This window comes from Schistocerca cancellata, unplaced genomic scaffold (assembly GCF_023864275.1).
Source record: "Schistocerca cancellata isolate TAMUIC-IGC-003103 unplaced genomic scaffold, iqSchCanc2.1 HiC_scaffold_426, whole genome shotgun sequence".
Taxonomy (NCBI): Eukaryota; Metazoa; Arthropoda; class Insecta; order Orthoptera; family Acrididae; genus Schistocerca; species Schistocerca cancellata.
The window spans coordinates 1322210-1336763 of NW_026046443.1; the positions used below are offsets into that span (position 1 = coordinate 1322210).

At 36.0% G+C, this 14554-nt stretch overlaps 1 protein-coding gene across 1 annotated transcript in view; it reads left to right on the plus strand.

Moving 5' to 3' along the window:
• The window catches only part of LOC126124768 (DNA polymerase beta-like), a 58662-nt gene extending 44468 nt beyond the window's left edge, over positions 1–14194 (plus strand). The window contains exons 6-7 of the mRNA XM_049915114.1: positions 6414–6621; positions 13930–14194. Coding sequence (XP_049771071.1) covers positions 6414–6621; positions 13930–14024 — 303 coding nt within the window. The 3' untranslated portion in view covers positions 14025–14194. The remainder of the gene's footprint in view (positions 1–6413; positions 6622–13929) is intronic.
• The last annotated feature ends 360 nt before the right edge of the window (positions 14195–14554 follow it).

The following is a 14554-nucleotide window of genomic DNA, read 5'->3' on the forward strand; positions in this document are numbered from 1 at the left end:
TATATTCCTCTTGATGTCTGAGGGTATTTCGCCTACCTCATACATCTTGCTTCACCAGATGGAGGAGTTTTGTCATGGCTGGCTCTCCAAAGGCTATTAGTAATTCTAATGGAATGTTAATTACTCCCAGTGCCTTGTTTTGACGTAGGTCTTTCAGTGCTCGGTCAAACTCTTCATTCAATATCATATCTCATATCCCATCTTCATCTACATCCTCTTCCATTTCCATTATCTTGCCTCAAGTACATCACCCTTGTATAGCTCCCTATATATTCCTTCCACCTCTCTGCTTTCCCTTTTTTGTTTTAGCACTGGTGTTTGTTTTGAGATCTCGATATTCATACGGATGATTCTCTTTCCTCCAAAGGTCCCTTTAATTTCGTTGTAGGCTGCATCTATTTCCCCCTAGTGATGTATGCTTTTAAATCCTTACATTTGTCATCTAGCTGTTCCTGCTTAGCCATTTTGCACTTCTTGTATATTGTCATTTTTTAGATGTTTGTATTCTCTTTCATCTGCTTCATTTACTGGATTTTTACATTTTTCTCCTTTCATCAATTAAATTCAGTATCTCTTGTGTTACCCAAGGATTTTTACTAAGCCTTGTCTTTTTATGTACTTGATCCTCTGTTGCCTTCAATATTTCATCTCTCAAAACTACTCATTATTCTTCTACTGTTTTCTTTTCAGCTGTTCTTGCCAATCGTTCCCTAATGCTCCCTCTGAAACACCCTAGAACCTATAGTTTTTTTCAATTTTATCCAGGTCGAATTTCCTTAAATTCCTACTTTTTTGCAGTTTCTTCAATTTTAATCTACAGTTCATGACCAATAAATTGTGGTGAGAGTCTATATCCGCCCCTGAAAATGTTTTACAATTCAAAATATGGTCCAAAATCACTGTCATACCATTATGTAATTAATTTGAAACCTTCCAGAGTCTCCAGGTCTCTTCCACTTCTTTCATGATTCTTAAACCAATTGTGAGCTATGATTAAATTATGCACTGTGCTAAATTATACCAGGTGGCTTCCTTTTTCATTCCTTTCCCCCAGTCCATATCCACTTACTTCTCTTTGTTTTCATACTATTGAATTCCAGTTTCCCATGGCTATTAAATTTTTGTCTCCTGTAACTATCTGAATAATTACCTTTATCGCATTTTAGGTTTCTTCAATCTCATCATCATCTGCAGAGCTAGTTGGTATATAAACATGTGCTACTGTAGTGGATGTGAGCTTCATGTTTATCTTGGCTACAATAATGCTTTCACTACACTGTTCAAGGTAGCTGCATTATTAAACCTACTCCTGCATTATCCCTTTTTGATTTTGTGTTTAGAACCCTATATTCACCTGACCAGAAGTCCTGTTCCTCCTGCCACCGAACTTTACTAACTCCCACTATATCTAACTTTAATCTATCCATTTGACCAAGTGAGGTGACTCAGTAGTTAGCACACTGGACTTGCATTTAGGAGGATGGTGGTTCAAACCAGTGTCCGGCCATCCTGATTTAGGTTTTTCACGAGTTCCCTAAATCACTTCAGGAAAATGCTAGCATCATTCCTTTGAAAGGACATGGCTGATTTCGCTCCCTATCCTTCCCTAATCCGATGGGACCGATAACCTTACTGTTTGGTCCCTTCCCTCAAATCAACCAGCCAACCAACCCATTCCCCTTTTTAAGTTTTCTAATCTACCTTTCCAATTAAGGACTCTGATTTGATTTGATTTGATTTGATTTTTTATTGGTCCAGTTTTATCATATAGCACAAATTGTACAATTCATATTGGACAGGTCAAAGATAACTTACAATAATACACAGTATTAGCTATTAAAATTGGGTATCAACTACAATTAATTTTGTTACTTATTCAGATATTCTCTGACAGAATAGAAACAGTGCTTTATTAGAAATGCCTTTAGTTTAGTTTTAAATATTGGATGAGTAGTATTTTTTATTTCCTCTGGTATCTTATTGTGTAGTATTACACCAATGTTAATTATGCTCCTCTGATAGGTGGTTGTTCTGTGATATTTTTGATGTTGTTCTGTGATATTTTTGATGTATATTTGTTTCCCTTCTGGTACTATAGTTGTGTACACTTTTGTTCTGTAGCAGTTTGCCAGTTACACATTCAGTGCCCTGATCCATAGAATGCCACTTTTGTTTCTCTTGATAATGACATCCTTCTGAGCAGTCCCCACCTGGAGATCTGAATGGTGGACTGTTTTACCCCTTGTATATTTAATCCAAGAGGATGCCATCCATCATCATCCAAGCATACAGTAAGGCTGCATGCCGTAGTAAAAATTACAGCTGTAGTTTCCCATTGCTTTCAGCTGTTTGATGTAACAGCACAGCAGGACTGTTTTGGTTGATGTTATAAGGCCAGATCAGTCATTCATCCAGACTGTTGCCCTTGCAACTATTGAAAAGGCTGCTGCTCCTCCTCAGGAACCACGTGTTTGTCTGGCCTCTTAACAAATATGCAGTTGTGGTTGCAGCTACAGTACCTACCTGTATTGCCTCCCTATTAGTGGCAAGATCCATGGTTTATGGGGGGACACTACACTGATAAAATACATTACACTTTCACTAATAAAATGACACTCATATATATTTGTGATACCTGCGTTGCAGTACCTGATGGTATTAAAAGTAACTGAAAGTAATCAGTGCACCGAGATATATATGCTAGCCTGCATTCTCTTTTGCCAAAGGAGAAACACATAGGATTTGACAAACTTTATTGCTTCATTGATATTTATCCCATGATTTGGACAAAAAAGTGAGCAATCTTTGTTCAAAAGAATACTGCAGTTTTGCACAAAATTATTTTCTGACTGTATTTTGCATTGGAGTGGTGAATGTTTCAGATCAGTGTTAATTCTTCCACTACCATGAAAAAGAGTTCATTCAAAATTAGGAGCTTTGTCAGTGAAGTTCATATGGCATCCCAGAATGAATTTATCCATATTAAAAGCTTGGAATGATGATAGTGTGTTGTTTGTGAAAGGACATTATCTTTTAAGCAGCTTATTCCATACAAATGAAGTAGATTTTTATGGTAACATCTAGTATTGATGCCCAGATGTGTTTTTCTGTCTTCACAACTATTAACTACAGCTTGTGGTGCAATCTTTATGAATAGGTTTAACCTATCAAAATTGCAGGAGAAACTGAGTCAAGAAAAATTCCACTTTATGTCAGTTGATATACTGCTTGAAAATCAAGTTGCAAGACATAATAGAAGAATGAATATTGACCATTTGCAGTGCTGTAGGTACACTTGAGACAGAAAATACTGACAGCGAGACTAGGAAAAACATATATATCAAGGAACTGTAATTTGTTGGTTAAAATTTGAGTATGAGGTTGTTGACCATGCTAACCTGCTTACTGTAGTCAAATCTTGATCTATCTCTTCTATTTTTACACACTATACTTCCTTCATTACCAAATTGGCTATTCATTGATGCCACAGAAAATATTTCTCTTTTTCAGAAACTGTTTTTGCTATTGCCAGTCGTCATATTATTTCCTCTCTACTCTCAGTGTTGTCAGTTATCTCGTTGCCCAAGTAGGAGAACTGATAATGTACTATTCAGATTTCATAATGTAATTCCTTCATCATTGCCTGATTTAATTTGACTGCATTCCAGTACCCTTGTTTTAATATTGTTGCTGGTCATCTTTTAACCTTTTTCCGAGACAATTTTCATTCTGTTCAACTGTTCTAAGTGCTTTCCAGTCTCTGAAAGAATTAAAATGTCATCAGCAAACATTAGAGTTGTTATTTTTCTCCTCTTAAACTTTAATTTCCTTTTCAAATTCCTCTATTTACCACTAGTCTCCTTGCTCAGTTTACAGATTGAACAATTTTGTGTGTGTGTGGGTGGGTGGGGGCGGGGGTGGGGGGTGGGGGGAGGCTATAATCCTACCTTCAGAATTTCAAAGAGTGTACTCTGGTCACTATTGTAAAATGCTTTCTCTAATTCTACAACTGCTACAAAAATATTTTTTTAAGATAATGACAATACTATGAAAAGGATAGATTGCTACTCACCATATAGTGGAGATTTTGAGTTGCAGATAGGCTGCCAAAGACAGTGGTCGTGTGTGTGAGTTGTGTTTGTGTGAGTGTGCATGTTTATGTTGTCTAATTCAGAAGAAGGCCTTTGTGACTGAAAGCTAATTTGTTTGACAGTTTTTTTTGTTGTGCCTATCTGCGACTCAGCATTTCTGCTATATATCTTTTTCATAATATTGTAATTATTCCATCCTGAATTTTCCATTTTTTGATTTTTCTTTTTAAGATAAGTTGTAGAGTCAGTATTGCCTCACATGTTTCTACATTTCTGTCGAATCCCAAGGTGAGCTTCTAGAACTCTCTCTGTTCTTCTGTAAATAAAATTCATATTAGTATTTTGCAACCATGATGTATCAAACTGATGGTTCAGTAATATTCACACCCATCTTCTTTGGAATGGGAATTATTACATTTACCTGATGGTATGTTGCCTGTTGCATATATCTAGCATACCAAATAGAATAGTTTTGTCCAAGGATCTCAGTAATTCAGAGGGAACATTGTCTACTTCAGGGACCTTGTTTTGACTCAGGGTTCAGTGGTGCTCCATTGAATGCTTCAAATACTATGATATCTTTGGTCTCATCTTCATTTATTTCCTCTTCCTTTCTATAATATTGTCTGAAAGTATGTTTCCTTTTTATAGCTCTTATATACATTTTTTCCACTTTTTCACCTTTCATTCTTTGCTTATTACTGGCTTTCGATATGCACTCTTGATATTCATATCACCATTTCTCTTTTATTCAAAAATTTCTTTGATTTTCCTATAGGTAGCTCATTGATTTCCCCCAGGCTTTGCATTTATCATTGGGTCTATCCTGTTTCAACATTTTGCACATCCTGCCAGTCTTATTTTTATATGTTTATATTTGATTTTGCTTACTCAACTTTTATATTTCCTCTTTTTTGCCATTCAGTTCAATAATTTGTACACTACCCAAGGATTTGTAGTGGGCCTTATATTTTTGCTTGTTTAATCTTCTGCTGCTTTCACTATTTCATCTCTCAAAGCTGTCCATTCATCTTCTGTCGTATTCCTTTTCTCTGTTTCATCCAGTCACTTGTGTAATGGCCCCTTTGAAAATCTCAGCAACTTTCATATCCATTACTTATTTATTTATCTATCTATCTATCATGTGCCGCAGGACCATGTGAGTCCAAAGCTACTTCATAATGGAAGGAGTAAATACATAGTTTACAGGAGGCTGATCATAAACAAAAAAATTAAAGAATTAATAACACACAAAAAAATTGTGAGAGAGTTTGCGAATAAATTAGACATTATAGAGGAAATTCCTCGACTATTGTGAGGAGCTCCTGTACAGAATAAGAGTGTGCCAGGAGGAAACCTTTATAATTGGAAACCTGTTGGAAATGAAACCTGCTGAAATAGTGCATACTTTTCTGTACAATGCTTCAGGAAGTGCTATCGCAAGCCAAATTTTTTTGCCCCTACCTAATGTTTACTACAGAAATGTTGCAGTTCCTTCTGAATGAGTAGGTTTATCATTGTCATATCTTCTTAATTTCCTGACTTTCTGCAGATTCTTCAGTTTCAATCTGTAATCCATGACCAGTAAATTATGTTCAGAGACCGTTTAATGATGTAATACTCGCAGCCATTAGCAAGTTACATAATGTAGTAGTGTACTTGTAACAATGTTTGAACAGAAATCCTTTGACAAGGCACTTTTTGTCTAACAGTTCATGAGCTCTATGGACCAGGAACTTAAGGTTGACGTTTCCCCATGAGTGATAGTAATTGGCTCAAGACATGGAGTGAAAGGTTTACCTGCATAGGTTACTACATACATTGTTGTCCAGGATGCGTGTTTCTTAACCAGTATATCAGATAAAGGTACCTGACCTGTTTCTTCATTGAGTTTCAAAGAGTAGGTGATATTTGACAGTAGAATGACCATAAATACACTGTTGGATTTTTCCAACTAACTAAGATTAAAGGTAGTGATCAAAGATCATTCCCTACTGTGTACTATTTAGAGTTTAATTTCTATGAAGAATCCTTTGAATTTATTAAATATCACCACAATTTAATTGCTGCAACACAAAACAATATTTAATCTCTAAGTATTGGTCATTAGACACAGTATTTTCACATCAAATGTAAACTTTTGAACCTTCACAACAATAAATGATTTTGTCATCTACTTTAAGAATCATATTAATTTTGTGTTTCAAAAACTTTACAATGAAATAAATCTTGGAAATAGGTCTTTTCATGACTACAGTATTATGTTTATGTAGTTATAGTTTTTTATACTGATGCTGTAATAGATGTCTGTATTTTCTACAGGGCGCATGCAGGTTGTCTGGAGTTCAAAAGACATCCAAAGAGACACCAGTGAGACGACTGGACATCCGTTTTATACCATATGATCAGTTCTACTGTGCTATCCTGTATTTCACAGGTTCAGACTTGTTCAACAAAGAGATGAGGACACATGCTCTGTCAAAGGGCTTTACACTGAATGAATATTCATTACGTCCTGTTGGAAGCACAGGTATATTAGTTACAACATCGTCACTAAGTAGTGATGATATTTATATATTACAGCAATACTCATTACAAAATTTCTTCAGTTCTGTCTTGTAGTTATTTTAGTTTGTGGACAGGAAAACTAATATTTTACAATTATGTTTATAACTAGCCTAAAACAGTTAATGTTTCAAAAACTTTTTAATCAATAATCTGGAAAAAAGAAGATGTCCTCTGTTGTTGGCGAGGAAGATGTCCTCTCTTGTTGGCCTGTGCAAAACTGTTTCTTTGTAGCCAGTCAAGGTGAAAGTAGTAAGAAAAGAGAAGTGATATGTGGCTTGTCACCACTAGACATGTCTGTGTACTGTGGGATGTGACACGTAAAAGCATGCGTGGGATTATAAGTTGGAAGGGAGTGATAAGAAATATTGGCACTGCAGGACATCCAGCAACTTGGAGTGTCAGGTAAAAGAAGTCTATACAGTTGTGGTAATGATAGTAGGAATTGAAGGAACTAAAGTAAGGAATAATTTTATATTAAGAGAGTACATTACTCTAAACTTTCCCTTTGTGTGTTTGATTATTCTTACCTCTGTCAGGTGAATGGAAAAACCTGTGTTTCAGTGTAGTGTGTATACAGTTTATTCTGGAGGAAAAGCACCAGTTACGTGTTATTTTTTGTTCTGTTATAGTAGCGGGAATTGACAACTTGGTTCTTTCTTTCGCTTTTAATATAGTTAATAGCCTGCTACTGATGCTGTTATAGCTTTCAGAGCTCAGCTTGTATGTTAATCCATATGTTTCAATGCTCGTCTTCCCCTGAGTGAATAAAAACAAAGCATAATTTATTATTAAAAAGGTTCAGTGAATATTCATGAAATAAACCCAAAAATGTAGGTAACATCCACATTTTTCAGTTTGTGAATGTCACATATTCAGTATGAGATGTGGTCATCAGTCACATATATAGTAACATGTTGTAGTGAAAGGCAGTAAGAGATAATTAAAAATTAGTTGTAGTTTGAGGAGAAATAATGCATAATTAAAATGGAACTTGGAAGTTTACTTTCTGTAGCCAATTCATTTATGATGCAACTGATCTTTTTCTTTTCAGATTTGCAATTTATCTCAGTTTATGGTGAATTTATTTTTAGCAATGGATAAGAAACAATTATGCGACACTAAAACCTAAAGTTTTCTGTGTGTTTGTGGCAACACAGAAAATATTTGGAGAATGGTGCATTCGAGAAGTTTGATAAAACATGTCCAGTTTTAGATACAAACTGAGTTACAGTTTTCTTTTTATAAATTTGTACATGAAAGAAACTCAATGAAAATTCACAAATGATTTATTGATACATTAGTGTTGTTCTTCATGCTTAACTGTCCACAATGTATGTGATAAAGGTAACGAGACTGACAACAGTGCAAGTGATCTGGCAATGCTATGTTGTTCTACTTGAATATGCCAATGTGTTCACCTCGTCTAGATGCTCTGTTCAAGTATCATGTGACTTTTGAGAATGACATCAGTGAAGTTGCATGTTATGAAAATGGAACAGCAGAATTTAGAGCAATGTTATGCAATCAGGTTTTGTGTTAAACTTGGGGAATATACAAGTACAGTCTTTGAAAAGTTGAAACAAGCTTGTGGGTAATCATCTTCAAAAACTGATGAAAATGTCCAACAGGTGCATACTCTTGTGAGATCAGACTGACATTTGACAATAAAGATGATGGGTGACTTTTAAATGTAGACACTCTCACCATACATCAAATTTTGACCAAAGTTTTGCCCATAGGAAAGACCTGTGTCCAAATGGTGCCGAAAAGTCTCCTGACTGAGCAGCAGGAGAGTCAAAGAAACATGTTGATATTCTGGAGAAGATTGGTTGAGTCCTGTGATCGCAGGTGGTGAATCTTGGATTTTTGAGTATGATACAGAGTGGCAAAATGAGAAGTGGCACACTGAGACATCCCCTTGACCGAAAAAAGCTCAAATGAGCAAATCAAAGATCAAGAGAATGTTGATTTGCTTTTACTATAGTATGGGCATCATGCGTAAAGAATTTATTCCTCAAGGACAAACTGTTGACCAAGTGTTTTACAAAGATTTCCTTGAAAGGCTAAGGAAAAGGGTGAATTGAGTGAGACCAGACATTTCAAACAAGTGGATGCAGCATCAGGACAACACCCCATGTCACATGGCTACTTCCATCACAGAATTTTGACCCCAAAAGCCATTCCTGTTGTTCCACAGCTCATCCCATTCACTTGGTCTGAGTCCTTGTGACTTTTTTGTGTTGGTGAAATTGAATGTGAGTGACATTTTAAAGGTGCTATCAGTTGACGCCTTTCAGTGCTGCTACCAAGACCGGGAACAATGACTCTGCCAGTGATAGCTGCTGGAGGGAACTTCTTTGAAGGGGGCAATAGTGTTGTTTGAAAGAAAGAAAAAGAAAAAAAAAGGATAAAAAGTAAGTCTCATTACTTTTCTCACACAACTCTTATGGTAGGTGATAGTAATGACTGCATACTCACTTTGCATCAATAGTGGTTGAGAAGGTAGAAGAAAGAGATTGTCACCTAGTGGCAGCACACAATTTGTACCTCCTAATGTAACTGTTATTAGATAACCACATTAATTTTTTAATGAATAATAGAAGGTGTGAGGGTGGTAATCACTCTCTGTATAGTTAATTTGTTGGGATATTGACAAGCATATAAAAAGGAATGAAAATGATGTTGATCTTTCAGGCATTGGATAATGTTTTCAGTCTTGTTTATGTTCCTGTTGATCACTCAATGCTACAACTATACAGTGATTGTGTACCTTTTGACCTTCCATTATTTGTATTCCAACCAAGAGTCCCAGGACAATTCAATATGTATATAACAATTACAAACAGCTATAACTATTTAATGCACAGTGATAAGTATTAAAGAGAATAAAAAAGTTCATTTAAAAAAAATACTTTATAGGATTTCTATACTACTACTCTTGGTCACATGGACATTGTCTAAACAGTAATCTATTTCACTCCATCATAAAAAAAAAAAAAACATGTGAAGTAACTGATGCGAGGGTCGTTAGAAATGTACATTTTGAGTTCTGGAGTTGATTTTGACAAAGAAGGCACAAGACCTTTATGTAACCCGCCAAAAGAAATTCATTGCCTCAGGTCTGGAGATCTACGTGGCCAAGAGCAGAATACAGTGTCATCAAGTTGCACAAACATTCTGTTTCTTCAAACTGTTGATGCCATCTGTGGAGGTTATTGCTATTTGGAGATGCTTGATAGCATTGCTGTTGAAACCTTTTTTGCACTATGATGACAGAACAACTGTTAGAATTTAACATGCAGAATACCTTCTGTGTGGTATCCACCATTATCACTTATGATATTAACTTTCCACATTTGAATCACTCTGCACGTGCCAGTGTATGATTTACTGTGCTTGCACAACAAGCAAATTTTTTATCTTTTTTTTACTATCTATAATTGTTATTGATACATCAGTATGTGTTAAATAGTTATAGCTGTTTGCAGTTGTTATAATCATTTTGAATTTATCTGAACACTTATTTTATGAATTTTTCTCTTTTGTAGACAAGGAAAGGTTGTCTGGAGACAGCTCTCTGTTGGTCCAGTAATTCTTGTTGCTTCCATTTCTTACTTAGGTGGAAGCATGTTTTGATTTTAGAAGCTTATGGATAAATTCCAGCCCAACATATTGTATAATTTGGATTTATTTTTGTATTGTGTTGCTAGTATCTTAATGTCTAGAATTTTCTGAAAACAAATACCAACTACAGTTTTATATCTTTACTCCGTAATGGAATATATTTTTCAAACCAACAATTCATTTCATGGCATCATTGCTAAAAAGAAGAATTATCTTCACAAAGATTTAAAGTCAGTTACTTTGGTCCAGAAGGGTGTCCATTATTCAGGAATACACATTTTCAATAACTTATCAGCAGCCATAAAACGTTTAACTACTGTACTAATAAAATGCAGTTGTAGAGAAGCTCAAAGGATTTACTGATGGCCATCTCCTCCTTCTCCGTTGATAAATTTCTTAGCAGAATCAAGTGATGTGTACATGCTATTATTAATATCAAATAATGGGAGCATTATGTACAATGTGACATCTGAACAACTTCAGTGCAGTAATGTGATCAATGTAAATAAGTGTTGTAAAATGATTTTTCTATTTGATGATGTGTGGCTACAATAGCCTAAGAGTTGTCATATGCACCTTTGTTTGAACATCTACATGTTTTGTGGCAAATTTGCCATTAACTTTTAAATGTATATGTGTGTAAGGTTTTTGACATAGTTGCACTTCTATGAAAATCATTTAATTTAGAATCTGTGGAATATACAAAAGCATACTTTTTTTGTAAATATTATTGTGTAGTCTTGTTTCCTGACATGTTCTACATCCTAGAGGATCCCCTCACTATGGATCTACAGGAATGATAAGTACATCTATTGTAATCAACCTGCAACTGTAAGAAAAGTCTCATTGGTAGTCACTACTTTTTCACGTGTGGGACTTATCAGTAAAGTTGCCCATCACTTCCAGTGCCCTAATAGGGTGAATCATGTTTCTGACATGCTCATGCTTCAAGGCATATGGAAGTCTAGTAATTGCCCATTATTATGGAAGTCAGAGACCTGTATTTCTCTCTGTTAATGCTAGTTTGGAGACAGGTAATGGATCAACAGGATAAACCAGAGCATTAGATACCATCCCTTGACTTTGACCAGTGATGTCATAACAAGTCCCAAGATGCAGCACAAACACGATTTCTAAATGCTGGCCAAGGGTGTTACATGCTCCCATTGTGCCAAAAATGTACATAAAAAAATATTGAAGTTAATGGGGCAGTGATAAGAAATTAGCACTTTTGAACAAGGACAAACTAATATCTAAAATAACAGCCACAAAATCATGATGCAGCAAAATACACAAAACAAAACAAGAAGGGAAACACAAAACCATGGCTGATTTGAAAGACGCAAAAAACACAAAAGTAATGCAAACCAACTACACTGAAGAGCCAAAGAAATTGGTATACCTCCCTAATATTGTGTAGGGCCCCTGTGAGCACGCAGAAGTTTTGCAACATGACGTGGCACGGACTCGACTAATGTCTGAAGTAGAGCTGGAGGAAATTGACACCATGAATCTTGAAGAGCTGTCCATAAATCCGTGAGAGTATGGGGGTGTGAAAATCTCTCCTGAACAGCATGTTGCAAGGCATCTCAGATATGCTTAATCATGTTCAGGACTGGGGAGTTTGGTGGGCAGTGGAAGTGTTTAAACTCAGAAGAGTGTTCCTGGAGCCACTCTGTAGCAGTTATGGATGTGTGGGGTATTGCATTGTCCTGCTGGAATTGCCCAAGTCCATCGGAATGCACAATGGACATGAATGGATGCAGGTGACCAGACAGGATTCGTATGTATGGGTCACCTGTCAGAGTCGTATCTAGACGTATCGGGGGTCCCATATCACTCCCAACTGCACACTCCCCACACCATTGTAAAACCTACATCAGCTTGATTAGTCCCCAGCTGACATTCAGGGTCCATGGATTCGTGAGTAGTCTTCATAACCGTACACGTCCATCCGCTTAATACAATTTGAAATCAGACTCGTCCGATCAGGCAAAGGTTTCCAGTCATCAACAGTCCAATGTTGGTGTCGATGGACCTAGGCGAGGCATACAGTTTTGTGTCATGCAGTCATCAAGGGTACATGGGTGGATCTTTGGCTTGAAAGGCCCATATCGATGGTGTTTCATTGAATGGTTTACATGCTGACACTTGTTGATGGCCCAGCTTTGAAATCTGCAGCAATTTGTGGAAGGATTGATTTCTGCCATGTTGGAATGATTCTCTTTAGTTGTCATTAGTTCTATTCTTGCAGGATTTTTTTCCAGCCACAGCAATGTCGGAGATTTGATGTTTTACCGGATTCCTGATATTCAGGGTAAAATCGTGAAGTGGTTGCAAGGGAAAATCTCCACTTCATTGCTACCTCAGAGATGCTGTCTCTCATTACTCATGCGCCTACTATAACACCATGTTGAAACTCAGTCAAATCTTGATAACCTGTCATCGTAGCAATCTAACAATTGCGCCAGACACTTCTTGTCTTCCATAGGTGTTGCCGACCGAAGTGCTGTATTCTGCATGTTTACATATCTCTATATTTGAATACACATGCCTATACCAGTTTCTTTGGTGTTCCAGTGTATAACTGGTATTGAAAACATCACTTAACATATGTAGCTCAACTTAAGAGACTGATAACAATACAGAAAGCCAAAAACCAATATCAGTATAAAAATGGTATAAAAATGATACAAATACCATATGTGTCTGTAAGGAGGGGAAAAAAGAGGCACTTCCAATCCTTCCTCTGGGATCTGAAGCATAAATTTTCTATTCATTTCCAGATTCTCACATGCTTCAAGATGTGCATGGATAACCATCAATTCTGTAGTATGTAACAAGTTATTTGTGTAACTAAAATTTAGTAGTTGTGGCATGACACGTATCAAAACTGACAAACTCTTTTAGGTAATAAGTGAAACTCATTTATATCGTAAATAGAAATTTTTGAATCTTGCCACCTCCCCCATCTCCCTTCCTCAAAAATGTTTGAATGCCCATGACCAGTACATAGTGAAATATCACAAGACCTAATGAAATGTAGTATCAAAAACCTCACCTAATCTGTACAGCTCAACATAAAATGCCAATACCAATACAAAAGCCAAAAACTGGTAGGAATACAAAAAGTCCAAAAAGATGCCACAAATTGTGGGAATTGATGAAACACTGTATCAAAATAAAACAAATAATTAATAGCTTAGCGTGACTATAACTCACAAACTGACCCCTGTTCTCTGAAAGCAAGTAGCATGCCATTCAAGAATTTTATATTCAAAAGGAAAAAGCATTCATAAATAATTCCAAGTTCATGTAAACTGTTATCACCACTTTTGCTTGTTAGTAGGGCAGTGAAAGATGATTAATTACTGACTGATTGGGATTGTAAGCTCATTAATGAATAATGTGACCCGTGGCAACTATACTGTCTCATGGCTCAAAACTGATGAGGAATATTAAAGGCTCAGGTTAATTCTTTTGATGTACATACTCCCAGTTTATCTAGGAAGAAACGTTCAAGTACATACGTAATGTCTTTGAATGAGATTCAGTCTGTGAGGTTAGAAGAATATGTAACACTAATGCTGCTTTGATGTTTCCTTGAGTTATTGTAGCTAGCTAGTGAATAAATTAACTGTTCCAGGTGTGGCTGGTGAACCGATTCCCATTACTAGCGAGGAGGACATTTTTAACTGCATTGACTTTAAGTATAGGAAACCAGAAGAAAGAGACTGGTGAACAGAACTGCTCAGGACAGCTCTAGAGTACACTGATGTACTTATATAATAGGAATAGAAACCCAGTACTTATACATGTCTTTGCTTAAAACTTTCGATTGAGAGATTGTCTGATAAACTGTATTAATTTAGCACATTGTAATAACTGAAAAATTTTTAATACATGATTTATGAACATCCAAAATAATTGTCCAGTATTGTCAACTTATGTCTCCTATATCCAATTTATCTGTATTTATTTAGTTCATGAATGACCTTCAGTTGAATTTAATTTTATATGATACTATAGGAAATATTATGAACAGCAAGTATGCATGTAATATACGTCATACTGAACACAGAAAACACTCAGTAGTGTAATCAAAACAGTTGCACCTTAGGAAATAATCCTAAAGTGCAACCAGATTCATTACTCTAACTAGCACCATTAATTACAAAGAACAATATACACAAATTTGACTTAATAGATACTCCTTAAGACCGTAAAATTCCTTTTCCATCAGATAGTTTCTGAGTTACTTTGGAAAGTTA